Raw genomic sequence first — 13692 nt, forward strand, 5'->3', positions numbered from 1 at the left:
GCTGCTGCTTCAGACAGATGAGACAGACTGGATCAGTGGCGGACTGAAGCTGTCTAAGGGGCAGAAAGATAGGGCATCAGCTACATGTGGTGGAGCACCAGCATGCAGAAGGTTTTCTAGTATGTATGGCAGTCAATATGGCACTGCATGATGTTTTCTCCACTGGAGAGGGTACTTAAACATTTTTGCACATTGGGCCAGAAGACACTTTATGTTTCATCTATATCAAGGGCACTTGCTGGAATATTTTTTCGAAAACCAGGGGGTGATTTCCAGGATGGACATGCAGTAGCCTATATACTATCTACTTCAGGGGTGTCAAACTCATTTTAGTTCAGGGGCCACATTCAGTACAATTTGATCTCAAGTAGGCCGGACCAGTAACATCACAGCATAATAACCTGTAAATAACGAAAACTCCAAATTCTTCCCTTCGTTTTAGTGCAAAAAAGTACATTCTGAAAATGTTCAAATTTTATCTTTTTACAAAACATTATGAACAACCTGAAATTTCTTAAGAAAAGAAGGTGCAATTTCAACAATATTGTGCCTCAGTTTATCATTTACACATGTGCATTACAACTTACAGATCAGTGTATCTACAAAGGCACAACACATTTCGTCGCAGGTATCTGGAACAGTATTTTACTTTATGATCAAAACAACACATTTTTACACTTTGCAAAGTCATCCCGCGGGCCGGATTGGACCCTCTGGCGGGCTGGTTTTGGCCCCCGGGCCGCATGTTTGACACCCCCTGATCTACATCATTAACACCACCACACAGTAAATGGTCAATTTCAACAGCCCATACCAGTCTGGTCTGGTTTTTTAGTTTTGCAGAGTCAGCAGCAGCTTTTTTCAGGTTGAAATGTAATTGAATGTATGAATCATATTGTTTATCCTGCTGTATTATTCCAACACAAACGAATATGCGCGTGCACGTATCCAGGGCAGCCCCCTCTGCTGGAAATAAATTCACGCACAAGCATGGGGAACTTGTAAAATCATAAATAAGATGGCAATTAAAAATGATGAGAAAAGCTCGCCATGGATCCACCCAGACGGCGGATGCAGCAGGGGACGGCTCGGGTCCGTCCACAGACGGTAACACAGCAGGAAACGAACACTCAAAGAAATAACGGAACCACATAGTGAGCGTAACAAACATGACCGGACAGTTTATAACGGCGCACTCAAGTAGCCTCCATGACAGGTAACAGTTGACAACAAAACCAAGGTAAACAGATTTTTCTCTCTGGTAATGTAACGTTACGTTGTAACACAGTTGTAGTGACTTCCTGTCTTTAATGTTGATGTGCTCTCTGAAGCCGAGCGGCTTCAACTGTCAACGTTTAAACATTCCTTCAGAAAGCAGAAGGAATAACGTTCTCTTTGCTGCTCCGAGAGAGCCATTACAGCGAGCCAAGAGTCCAATTATATTATTCTAATAGGTGTATTATGGTATATAAATATGGTACATAAATATGGTACTATGGATTTTATTTTTTTAAACTAGAAGCCGAACTAAGTCTTTGGAACATTAATGAATAAATGATTGTGACTGTGCTGTGGAGGCTCAAGAGAGCATTCTGAAAACCATTTATGAACTAATAGAACCAACTTAATTAAAACGATACATTTAAAACGTGTAGATATTGAAAAAAAACAAGTGTGTTAACGATGCATTTATTTGTATTGATGCACATAAGAAAGTACACTCAAAACATGCGGGCTGTGTTCATTCAGCGTCCATGAAGAGAGCCAGCAATGGAGAAATCACAACAACTTCATTCAGTGTCAGTAAAGATTAAAGGAGAGGACTAACAAAAAGCGTTTGGGCAAATATAGCAGTCACAGGTGAAGGTGTGTCAATATGTTAGCATGTGTGATGATACATCACTGGCAGGGGGTCAGGAGGCTGGATCACTTTGTGTTTTACTCCCAGTCATTTTTTCTCCCCATTTTTTTCTCCCTACCTCCCATTGCCTGGTTAATAGTATTTGGATTATTACTAGATCTGCATTTTGGCCTCCCCCAGACCCTTAGGAAGGTGCAGGTCCAGAACTGCCCAACTTGTGCGTGTAAAAAAACCTAAACCATGCCGATGTAAATGACATGTTAACATGCAGTTAATGCACACTAGATAAGGCTCTTGTGCACAAGTCAACTCCTTAGAGAAACAGGTTTCACAACTTGGTGTGGAGGCCAGTTGACCTCAACCTCATCCTACTCAGGGTTTCTTTACCACAGTAGCCAACAGCGATGGCAGACGACCCTTTGAACAGTCTGCTATGATCTCTCTTGTAGTTGATGTTGGCCTCTTTGTCCACGATGATGTCACATGGCTTCAAGAGCAGCAAGCAGGACTTCACATTTGGACCATGGAAAGTGACTGCTGCCAGGAACCACATCATGAAATCCAAAGACATTGAACGGTGAGATGCTCCTCTTACAGCAGGTAGCAGATATGCAGTCTTTATTTTATTTTTTTAGTCTAAGTGTTATAAGTATAAAATGATGCACTGGTCTAAATGTATGCTAATAATACTAATAATAATGTCAATGTGTCTTTGTCAGAGTACTACATTAGGCCCAGTTTTGCAAACATGTACCTCCTTACACCTGCACAGCTCAGTACTGGTCTTGTGTTAAATTCGGTTTTTCCCTTTCAAATAGTGTTTCCCTGGATGTGGTGACATTAAGCAATGGTAACAGTTGGGGATAGGCCTGAGGTTGGGTTAAGGAAAGGGTAAAACACTGAAACCGACACATTATCCACATTTATATCTAAATCAAATCTGCTTTGGACTCCTTGTTGTTACATCCCCTTTTTGCAAAGACAATAACATGACAACCAGAGAACTTGAAGGAGTCGGAGTAGAAGTGAATTTAGTCATTTATTTCTACACATCTCAATAACTTCCCACGGTTTACAAAATGTGGGGGAGGATGGAACAAAGTGGTCTTGTCAAACAAATAGAAATCAAAACAACAAAGTAGTCCTGGGTCATCTCTACATATCTTTATATATAACTTCACCAAAACAAACCCCGACTAATACTAGTGTGTGAAAAATGTAAAGGGGAACCCAACTCACCTACTGTCCTCTACATCCCACCACATACACACCTTCTTATTTTATTCACAAAAGCACAGCTCAGGCAGACAGACAACAGAAAGAGCAAACTCTTCTGGCTTGCTCCTTTCATTTAGGGCCCTGAATGATGATTGGCCAGCTTGAAGTCTGAGGGAAGCCATGAGCAGCATGACTGGACTGCACAGGTGGAAACCAATCATCATGTTAGCACCTGGGGAGAGAAGAGGGGAGGCAGAGAGAGAGCAAAGCAGACGGGGAGAAAAACACACAAACAGGCACTTTGCCTCTGCCTCAACGTAACACTTGTATCTGTGGCCACTTTGAAGCAACTCACCCATACTGTCGGTAAAGGCTGGTCAATGACTGTATTTCACTATGAGCAGAAATAACACAGTGTGAGGAAGTAGAATAATTAAAGTGAGTGAACGACAGCCACAAAGAATCTGTTACCACATGTAAAGAGCTACAAACGTTTATTTATGCTTTGACATCATCCAAAATATCGTCAAAACATCTCAACTAAAAGAGAAGTTTCTGCTGAAGAACAGACGCTCTGCCTCTCAAGCGTTCCCAGTGGGCACTGATGTCCTGTGGCCTTGGTCACTGTAAGCATCATTCCATACAGTATGTTAAATGATTGCATAAGTGTTACCAGTCTGTTTGCTGTTTGCCTTTCCAGGTTAGCAGTGGAGATGAACATGCCCTCCCTTCCAGAGATGCTGTTTGGGGACAACGTCCTGCGCATCCAACACACCGATGGCTACGGCATCGAATTCAACGCCATTGATGCCCTTAAGAGAGTCAACAACATGGAGGATGCTGTGAAGGTGGCCTGTGCTCAGGAATGGCAGGAGAGCAGGCAAGATGAGCATCACTGCTGGACCATTGTTTTGTTAACATTTGATACGACAAAACTGTCCTCTGTAATTTGTCCGTCCACAGATAATTCAATCACTTATTTGACGTGTTTCTGCTGATTTAAAGAAACACGCAGTAATCTGTAGAGCTTATGTTTGGTGCCAAATGAGAGAAGTCTTTGTCCCAGGCTAAATCAGGCAGAAGGGAGCTCCTGCTGTATTACATGTTCTGTGCTCATATCTGCCCTCGTCTACACGTGTCCGTCCCTGCCTGGATATAGACGCGACTCCAGTCACTGGAATGATTGCTGAAAGAAATGGTGCAAAAAAACCATTGAAACAAGTTTTGGTTTAGTTTGGTCCCAGTATGTGATTGCAGTCATTAATAACAGAGACAGGCTCTCATGTTAGAACTGTGATTTACATGTATGATGTAAATCAAATGTAGAAATGATAAGACAACAGGTTGTAATAGAATAGTCACTATCAGATCAACTAAAAGAAGAGAAACTCTTTTCTGAAAATAACCTAGTAAATAAAACTTAGTAAAAGATAAATAAAGCTTTTTAACATGAACCTCATTGATCTCCTCCCAGAGCCGATTCTGAACACTCCAAAGAGGTGGTGAGACCTTACGACTGGACATACACCACAGACTACAGAGGCACTCTTATAGGAGACAGTATGCAGATGAAGGTCGGTCATTTTTAGTAATGGAATGGAACTTTAGTTATGTGTAGGCAGTTGTGTCCAGTTCCACCTGTGTTTCACGTCCTGTCGTTCATGTGAAGGTGATGAAGACAGAGGAACATATCGACATGGAGAAGCTGAAGGCTCGGGAACAGATCATGTTCTTTGATGAGGTGCTGCTGTTCGAGGACGAGCTGCACGACCACGGCGTCTCAATGATCAGCGTCAAAATTGTGAGTGCTGCATTGATGTTAAACAGCTGATACTTTTGATCAAAACAAGGACCAGATTTAGTAACGTGTCATTTAGTTTTCAGACACAGTCGATGTAATATGTGCCTAATTCACTGAGGCAGCAGCCCTTCATTTATTCAGGGATGTTCCCCTGAGAGCCCAGCTCTCTTTTGTTACTCACACTCACACCTGGAGGCTACCCATAATGCACTCCTCTCCTGGAACTTCCTCACAGGTGAATTCTGGGAGTGAGAGAGAACTCAGAAGGCAAAGTTCAGTGGTGGGATTTATCTAAACTCACCACGCTCAGAAAACAAATGATAATGTAGTGCGACTAACAAAATGTTCTGTTTGTGTTTCTGTGATTTACTGTGTCATGATATGATGTTGCATGTGTGTGTTGATGATGCAGAGGGTGATGCCTACCAGTTTCTTCTTGTTGCTGCGTTTCTTCCTACGAGTGGACGGAGTGATGATTAGAATAAATGACACGCGACTGTATCATGAGGCAAGTTGCTTTCCTCCAGCCACAACGAAGTACAGTGCATGCTTTTGTAATGAGCGAGTCGTAGAATTTAAAAGTTGTTTCTCCACACTGACGATGGTAAAGTCTCTAATGAGTGATGAAGAGTGATGAAGAGTGATGCTGCTTCTGATTCCAGGCTGGAGAGAGTTACATGCTACGAGAGTTCAGCACGAGGGAAAGCAAAATAGCAGAGCTGAAGGTGAGCTACGTCACACACTGACGACACGCTACATCACACAACACGCTACGGCACACACTGACGACACGCTACATCACACAACACGCTACGTCACACACTGACGACATGCTACGTCACACAACACGCTACATCACACAACATGCTACGTCACACACTGACGACACGCTACGTCACACACTGACGACACGCTACGTCACACAACACGCTACATCACACAACACGCTACGTCACACACTGACGACACGCTACGTCACACATTGACGACACGCTACGTCACACAACACGCTACGTCACACACTGACGACGCGCTACGTCACACACTGGCGACGCGCTACGTCACACAACACGCTACATCACACAACACGCTACGTCACACACTGACGACACGCTACGTCACACAACACGCTACATCACACAACATGCTACGTCACACACTGACGACACGCTACGTCACACAACACGCTACATCACACAACACGCTACGTCACACACTGACGACACGCTACGTCACACATTGACGACACGCTACGTCACACAACACGCTACGTCACACACTGACGACGCGCTACGTCACACACTGGCGACGCGCTACGTCACACACTGGTGATGCGATACGTCACACACTGGCGACGCGCTACGTCACACACTGGCGACGCGCTACGTCACACACTGGCGACACACTACGTCACACACTGATAATGGATTATTGCATAAAATAACCTCTGTGGCAAATAAACATTTATGATACTTGCATGTTTTGTTCAGCAAGATCTTCACAAATAAACATTTATGATTTTTGAAGCATAAATGAAAAAAAACTAACATGCGGCTCTAAAGGAACCACACTACGGCCGCTTGACTTCACGTCACCACCACAAAGCTCAAGGTGGTCTGGTGTTCGGCGTGATGACGTTAAGTGTGTGTGTGTGTGTGTTAAAAAAAATATTATTATCTTTTATGAAGGTGGAATTTATTGCTCAATAGATTTTACAGGTGTACCTAATAAAGTGGCCACTCATCTCTCTCATCTGTCATGCCACATATTACCATATTCATATAAATACTCTATATTCATTGAAATGTACATACAAATACAAACTCTTTATCTTATATGTTTGCATGAATACTTTCTATATCACCATGCAGTTATATAAAGTCATTTTGTTAAAGACAATAATTGTAAAATCTAAAGTAAACCAGAATTGAAGTCTTTTTTTGCAGAACGTGTATTCAGAATCAGAAATCCTTTATTAGTATCACAACAGGGACATTTACCTTGTTACAGCAAAAGAACATATGAAGTAAAGTGGTGAGTACACAGTAGTTATATAGAATAAAAGTAATATAAGTACAAAGTGGTTGATGAAAAGTGAATATTGCACATGGCAGTGGTGGAATAGTGTGTTTTGGTGTGTTGGTCTACACAAGGTTTGAAAGCTTCCTATGATGTACTGAATGTACAGTTGTCATGTTCCTCTCCTTCAGAATGTTCCTGCTGCACTGTACACGGATCCTAATGAGATCGCCCAGCACCTAACGCTGAAGCTGACCGAGTGTGAGAAGCTGGAGATTCCCGCGCTGCCGCCTCAGACAGCTGTTAACGACGCCCTCCAGTGACCACTATATTAATAGGTCCACATTGATGTGTTGCATGATGAAAAATGGGAATAGTAGTCTTAAACCACATCCTTAATCTAACAGTAACATAACAGACATTGATCTCCCCTTCAAATATCTGTACAGGAACAGTTTTTACATGTGACCACTATGATGGTGTGTTCTTAAAACTTTGCAACTCTCACTCATTTCAGTACGTTCACAGGGCGGCTTGATGCGCTGTAATATCATCTAAACTCTAACCCCAGTTAAATACGTTGGTTTAGCTTCCGGCTCCGTTCATATTTGAACTAATTTTGTTTTATGAGACATTTTTTTCACTGTCAAGTTGATTGGCCTTTTAACCTAAAAGGCTTGCTAGGGTAGCTGTTTCCATGCTTGTAATATTAGTATAATGATGATGTGTTTGTAAAAAAGCTACACAAAACAGCACTGTATTTTCTGAAGTCAGTCATCAAGAATTTCTGTAAATATGTCTACTGTATTTTCTACGGTGACTTATGGAAGGTGAAAAATCTTGTTTTCCATTTGCAAGTCAAACACCTCCAGAATCTTTGTGAATATGTCTTCCATGTGGCCAAATAAATTCTGTTTGTGCAAAAATATGTTGCTTGCTTTTCTAGCTGTCTTTTGAGAACATTTATGATGATTTGCTTGTCAAAAGGGTTTTTACAAATAATAATCATTTCAATCCCCCCCCCCCCCCTGTGACCTGCGTTTAGTTTCACAGCAGTGTTGATGGAGCACATTTGCTCAATAGAAATGGTATTTTAGTTCGAAGAGGAATTAATAATAATTTCTATACATAACTGCATAACAGGATGATTCCCCTGAGAGTGTTTATAATGACAAAGAGAGAGCATAATAACTTTTAAAACACAACTAGAAGGGCTCAGACCTCCACCTCGCAATGTTAACGAAAGTGAAAAATACGTTGTGTGCGCTGCAGGACTTTGGATCCGCTCCAAAATGTAAGAGGTTCTTCCTCTGCCTATGAGAAACTGAGCTAATATGTTTTGTCATGATGCGTCCAACCTGCACTTGGTTACTGCAGTTTCTATTTTTATGTGACCGTAAAACAACCTTAATACTTAAGTCCATAGATTCCTGTGTGTGTGTGTATGTGTGTGTGTGTGTGTGTGTTAGTTTCTGTGAATGAGTGTCTTTGGAGCATAACGTCCTGCAGGAAGGCTTGGTGCTGATTTTAGTTGATACCACACACTTGGCTCTTAGATTTTTAAACTGAGTGGCAGAAGTATGAGGGGAATATGTTGATATAGTATGTGTACAGGTGCATAAAGGGAAAGTCTAGAAGTACGCTGCCTTCTTGTGTCAGTGACAGTGAACTACGAATAAATTACAGGTTAGAGCTTAAAAATTGTAACTCCAACTGTGAGATATTATATTTGAATTTAGACAGAATGGAGGCCTGTGGGAACCTTTAAATATTTGTGTGTGAAGAGTAAAAATATAAATAGTTTTCTTTGCATTTGGGACTTCCTGGTGTCATAGGGTTAAAAGCCTTTTATAAAGTTTGCGGATGACGCTACCATCATCAACCAGACTTCAAACAGCGATGAGACTTCATATAGAGAGAAAACCAGCAATCTTACAGAGTGGTGCTCAGAGAACAACCTGCTGCTCAACGTCAGCAAAACAACGAACAACAACGAACAACAACGAACAACAACGTTGGTTTTAGAAATAAGGAGATGAAGACACACACCCGGTCTACATCAATGGAGCTGAGGTGGAGCAAGTGAACAGTTTTAAGTTCCTGGAAATCACCATCACAAACAACCTACATGATCATCACACATCTCCATCTGAGGGAAGAAAGCTCGGCTGTATTTCTTAAGGAAACGTAAGAAAGCAAAGTTCCCCGGCCAAGTTCTTGTTAACTTCTACAGAGGAGCGATAGAAAGCATCCTGACTGGAAACATTACCAACTGGCTGGTTGGTGTACGGCCCAGGACAGGAGGGCTCTGCAGAGAGTGATTAACATCATCGATACCCAGCGACCAAGCATCAGTGAAGTTGGGGAGAAGAGGACAAACCCGCCCCCCCCCCCCCCCCCCCCCCAGCTACAAGCCTGTTCATTAATGCTGCCGTCTGGGAAGAGATACAGAAGTACCTGCTGCCATACCACCAGACTGCAGAGCAGCTTCTTTCCGCATCAACTCCATAACTTCCATACATAAAACAGTTTTCTTCTTCTTCTTTTCTTGTGCAGCATAAAGAGACTCAAGCTGCATGCTGTTGTGCTACCCTGTGTTACAACTATAACTTCTCCTGTGAACACAAACATAATGAATGAAGAACACACCTGTCATAATACAAAATATGTCTATATATGTGAAGTTATAATTGCTCTTAAATATTGTACATGAATTAACACTTATTAACAATTAACTATATTATACTGTAAAATGTTAGGTTCATACAGTCCATCCCAGAGCAGTATTTATCCTTAGAAGCTGAACTTTGTGTGTGTGTGTGTGTGTGTGTGCGTGCGTGTGTACGTGTGCAGGGCTCGGTTAGAAACGTCTCAGCTAGCTGAACTCTCCAGCATCACATCCTCTCCAGCTCGGTCTCAGGAGAAACTCTACTGCAGCTCAGTCAACAGACAAGCCCCCCCCTGTAATAGTACCCCACGTAGCCCAGGTAAAACCACACACATTGTTCTCTTTTAGGAAAATACCTAACTGTTTTTCACAGTGTGACTCAAGTGTTTTCACCATAAATGTTTAGACAATTCTCCCTGAGTTTAAACCGACTCACTTATAACTAGAAATAACAATAAGTGGATCTCTAGAACATTTAAGTCAACATAAGAGATGCTTGGACACCGCCCCCCCCCCCCCAGCTACAGCCTGTTCATTAATGCAGCAGTACACATACACAGAACTCACATGAAGATGAAGTGAAGGTTAGAACTTAAATAACTTAAACAGTAACCGTTACACTGGATGGATAAGTGTGTTCGGCAGCTTGAGTGCAGATGTTCAGAGTGGTTCTAATCAGTGCTTAGAGGAGCAGGGTTCAATTCCCACTTGCTGTATCGAGCGGTGAAGGAATTCATCTTAAAACCTGGTAATGAGTTAGCATGTTGCACTTCTGGTTCCCTTGTCTCGAAGTCAATGGGTTTTTTTGAATGTTTTTTTGTTAGATGCCTGAAATAAGGTCTGTGGTTGATCGTCGGCTGGGCAGAGTATCAATGAAGAAGAAGTTTAGATGGAGTACGCGGTAACTATAAACAACTGTATCGTGTAACAATCATGGGCTGTGGGAGTGAGGATGAAGGTTGGGATTGGGGAGGCATGGATTGGCAGAATATGGCGTTCAAAAGAAAGAAAAAGAAAAATGAAAATGGTAATTCCAGCAGCTCAGGAGCAGAGTCTGATGAAGCGGTTAAGAGAGCTCGGGCATGTCAAAGGCCGAGGGATGAGATACAAAACAATGAAGTTATAATTGTGTTTAAGGAGCATTTCCACCTTGTAACGATGGCCAAAGCTCGACAAAAGGTTGTTGGCAAAGTGAAGTTTGCAAAATATTTGAATAACAAGCGTATACTTGTATACACAGTCAGTAAAGAACAACAAAATGCTCTACTAAAAATGAATACCCTGGATGGTAAAGAAGTTAAAACCCATGTACCTGGCTCTGTTGCTAGGCAGGAGGGGAAGTGCTTGATGCTAAACAAATTACTTCTAAAAGAACTGGAGAAAGAAAAGAAACGTTATCTGTAAGAATCGACTTTGAACATGACGTTCCACAGAAAGTTATGCTAGGCTATACAGGAAGGGAGTTCATTCCTCCAGAATTAAGATGCTTTAAATACCAAACAATGGGTCGTACTGCCAGCCAGTGTAAAAGCAAAGAAAGGAGTGCAAGATGTGGAGGAAATGTGGGAAAGATGTTGCAGTTAAATGTTGCAGGTGGGGAGGAGATCACAGTGCAGCGTTTGGAGGATGTGAAGTTCAACTAAGGGAAACAGCACTGGAAGGAACAACACAGGAAACAATCATGATCCTCTTGTTACAGAAAGTAGATAAGCAGACATGAGACCTCCCACCAGTGCAGGGTAAAGCAGGGCACCATGCTCGTGGATAACATACAGTTTGTTGCATTCATATGTAAGGTAGCTTACATTGGGTTAGAACAAAAATGAGAGAAATTAAACTATTGCAGCTTCTGCCGTGTCAGAGGCAAAGCAGCGGGTGTGGGAGAAGTTTGGAGAAGCTATGGAGAAGGACTTTCGGTCGGCACCAAGGTGCTTCTGGAAAACCATCCGGCACCTCAGGAGGGGGAAGCGAGGAACCATCCAAGCTGTGTACAGCAAGGGTGGGACCCTGCTGACTTCAACTGAGAAGGTTATCGGCCGGTGGAAGGAGCACTTTGAGGAACTCCTGAATCCGACTAACACGCCCTCTATGGTAGAGGCAGAGCTGGAAGCTGATGGGGGATCATCGTCAATTTCCCTGATGGAAGTCACTGAGGTAGTCAAACAACTCCACAGTGGCAAAGCCGCAGGGGTTGATGAGATCCGTCCAGAAATGCTGAAGGCTTTGGGTGTTGAGGGGCTGTCTTGGTTGACACGCCTCGTCAACATTGCGTGGAAGTCTGGGACAGTGCCTAGGGGTTGGCAGACCGGGGTGGTGGTTCCCCTATTTAAAAAGGGGGACCAGAGAGTGTGTGCCAACTACAGGGGTATCACACTTCTCAGCCTCCCTGGTAAAGTCTACTCCAAGGTACTGGAAAGGAGGGTTCGGCCGGTAGTTGAACCTCTGATTGAAGAGGAACAATGCGGATTCCGTCCTGGTCGTGGAACAATGGACCAACTCTTCACTCTCGCAAGGATCCTGGAGGGGGCCTGGGAGTACGCCCATCCGGTCTACATGTGTTTTGTGGATCTGGAGAAGGCGTATGAGCGGGTCCCCCGGGTGATACTGTGGGAGGTGCTGCGGGAGTATGGGGTGAGGGGGTCACTTTTGAGGGCCATCCAATCCCTGTACGCCCAAAGCGAGAGTTGTGTCCGGATACTCGGCAGTAAGTCGGACTCGTTTCCCGTGAATGTTGGCCTCCGCCAGGGCTGCGCTTTATCACCAATCCTGTTCGTGATTTTCATGGATAGGATATCGAGGCGTAGTCGTGGAGGAGAGGGGTTGCAGTTCGGTGACCTGAGGATCTCATCGCTGCTCTTTGCAGATGATGTGGTCCTTATGGCATCATCGGTCTGTGACCTTCAACAGTCACTGGATCGGTTCGCAGCCGAGTGTGAAGCGGTTGGGATGAGGATCAGCACCTCCAAATCTGAGGCCATGGCTCTCAGCAGGAAACCGGTGGATTGCCTACTCCGGGTAGGGAATGAGCCATTACCCCAAGTGAAGGAGTTCAAGTACCTCGGGGTCTTGTTCGCGAGTGAGGGGACAATGGAGCGAGAGATTGGCCGGAGAATCGGAGCAGCGGGGGCGGTATTACAGTCACTTTACCGCACCGTTGTGACGAAAAGAGAGCTGAGCCAGAAGGCAAAGCTCTCAATCTACCGGTCGATCTTCGTTCCTACCCTCACCTATGGTCATGAAGGCTGGGTCATGACCGAAAGAACGAGATCACGGGTACAAGCGGCCGAAATGGGTTTTCTCAGACGGGTGGCTGGCGTCTCCCTTAGAGATAGGGTGAGAAGCTCAGCCATCCGTGAGAGACTCGGAGTAGAGCCGCTGCTCCTTTACGTTGAAAGGAGCCAGTTGAGGTGGTTCGGGCATCTAGTAAGGATGCCACCTGGGCGCCTCCCTAGGGAGGTGTTCCAGGCACGTCCAGCTGGGAGGAGACCCCGGGGAAGACCCAGGACTCGGTGGAGAGATTATATCTCCTCACTGGCCTGGGAACGCCTCAGGATCCCCCAGTCGGAGCTGGAGGATGTGGCCCGGAGAAGGGAAGATTGGGGTTCCTTACTGGAGCTGCTGCCCCCGCGACCAGATCCCGGATAAGCGGTAGACGATGGATGGATGGATGGATTAAAAGATAGTGAAGAGGTGCATGATGAGAAGGTAGAAATCAGCTCAGCTCTGAATGTGGAATTCACCATCAGGGAAATGAGAAGAGCAGCAGATATTCTGCTCCTGGACAACATCAGTTATGTAATGACAATAACCAGAGGGAGCAATAGAAATAGTGTTGAAAAAGTCATGTTGAAAAACTAGACAGAATACAATACGGAGCAATCAAGACCACGCCCATTAATGCTTTGCTTGTTGAATCCAGTGAACTGACTTTACAGTTAAGGAGAAACAAGCTTTCACTAACATACTGGATAAGAATTCAGGGAGGAGGAAATGGAAATGTAACATTATCTGTTCTGAAAACTGAGTACTCATCATGTTCTGGTACATAATATATATTTGTATATATATATATATATATATATATATATATATATATTATATATATATATATTGTATATATATATA

General features: G+C 43.6%; 1 protein-coding gene across 1 annotated transcript; it reads left to right on the forward strand.

The window, feature by feature from the left end:
• Window positions 1-1094: 1094 nt before the first annotated feature.
• On the forward strand, window positions 1095-7827 carry tiprl (TIP41, TOR signaling pathway regulator-like (S. cerevisiae)). The gene is made up of 8 exons (XM_029447292.1): window positions 1095-1240; window positions 2311-2438; window positions 3780-3959; window positions 4554-4653; window positions 4749-4880; window positions 5293-5388; window positions 5543-5605; window positions 7091-7827. The coding sequence occupies exons 2-8, from the start codon at window positions 2314-2316 to the stop codon at window positions 7220-7222; spliced, it is 828 nt and encodes a 275-aa protein (XP_029303152.1). The 5' UTR covers window positions 1095-1240; window positions 2311-2313; the 3' UTR covers window positions 7223-7827.
• Window positions 7828-13692: the final 5865 nt, after the last annotated feature.

Source organism: Cottoperca gobio, chromosome 14 (genome assembly GCF_900634415.1).
Source record: "Cottoperca gobio chromosome 14, fCotGob3.1, whole genome shotgun sequence".
NCBI classification, from domain to species: domain Eukaryota; kingdom Metazoa; phylum Chordata; class Actinopteri; order Perciformes; family Bovichtidae; genus Cottoperca; species Cottoperca gobio.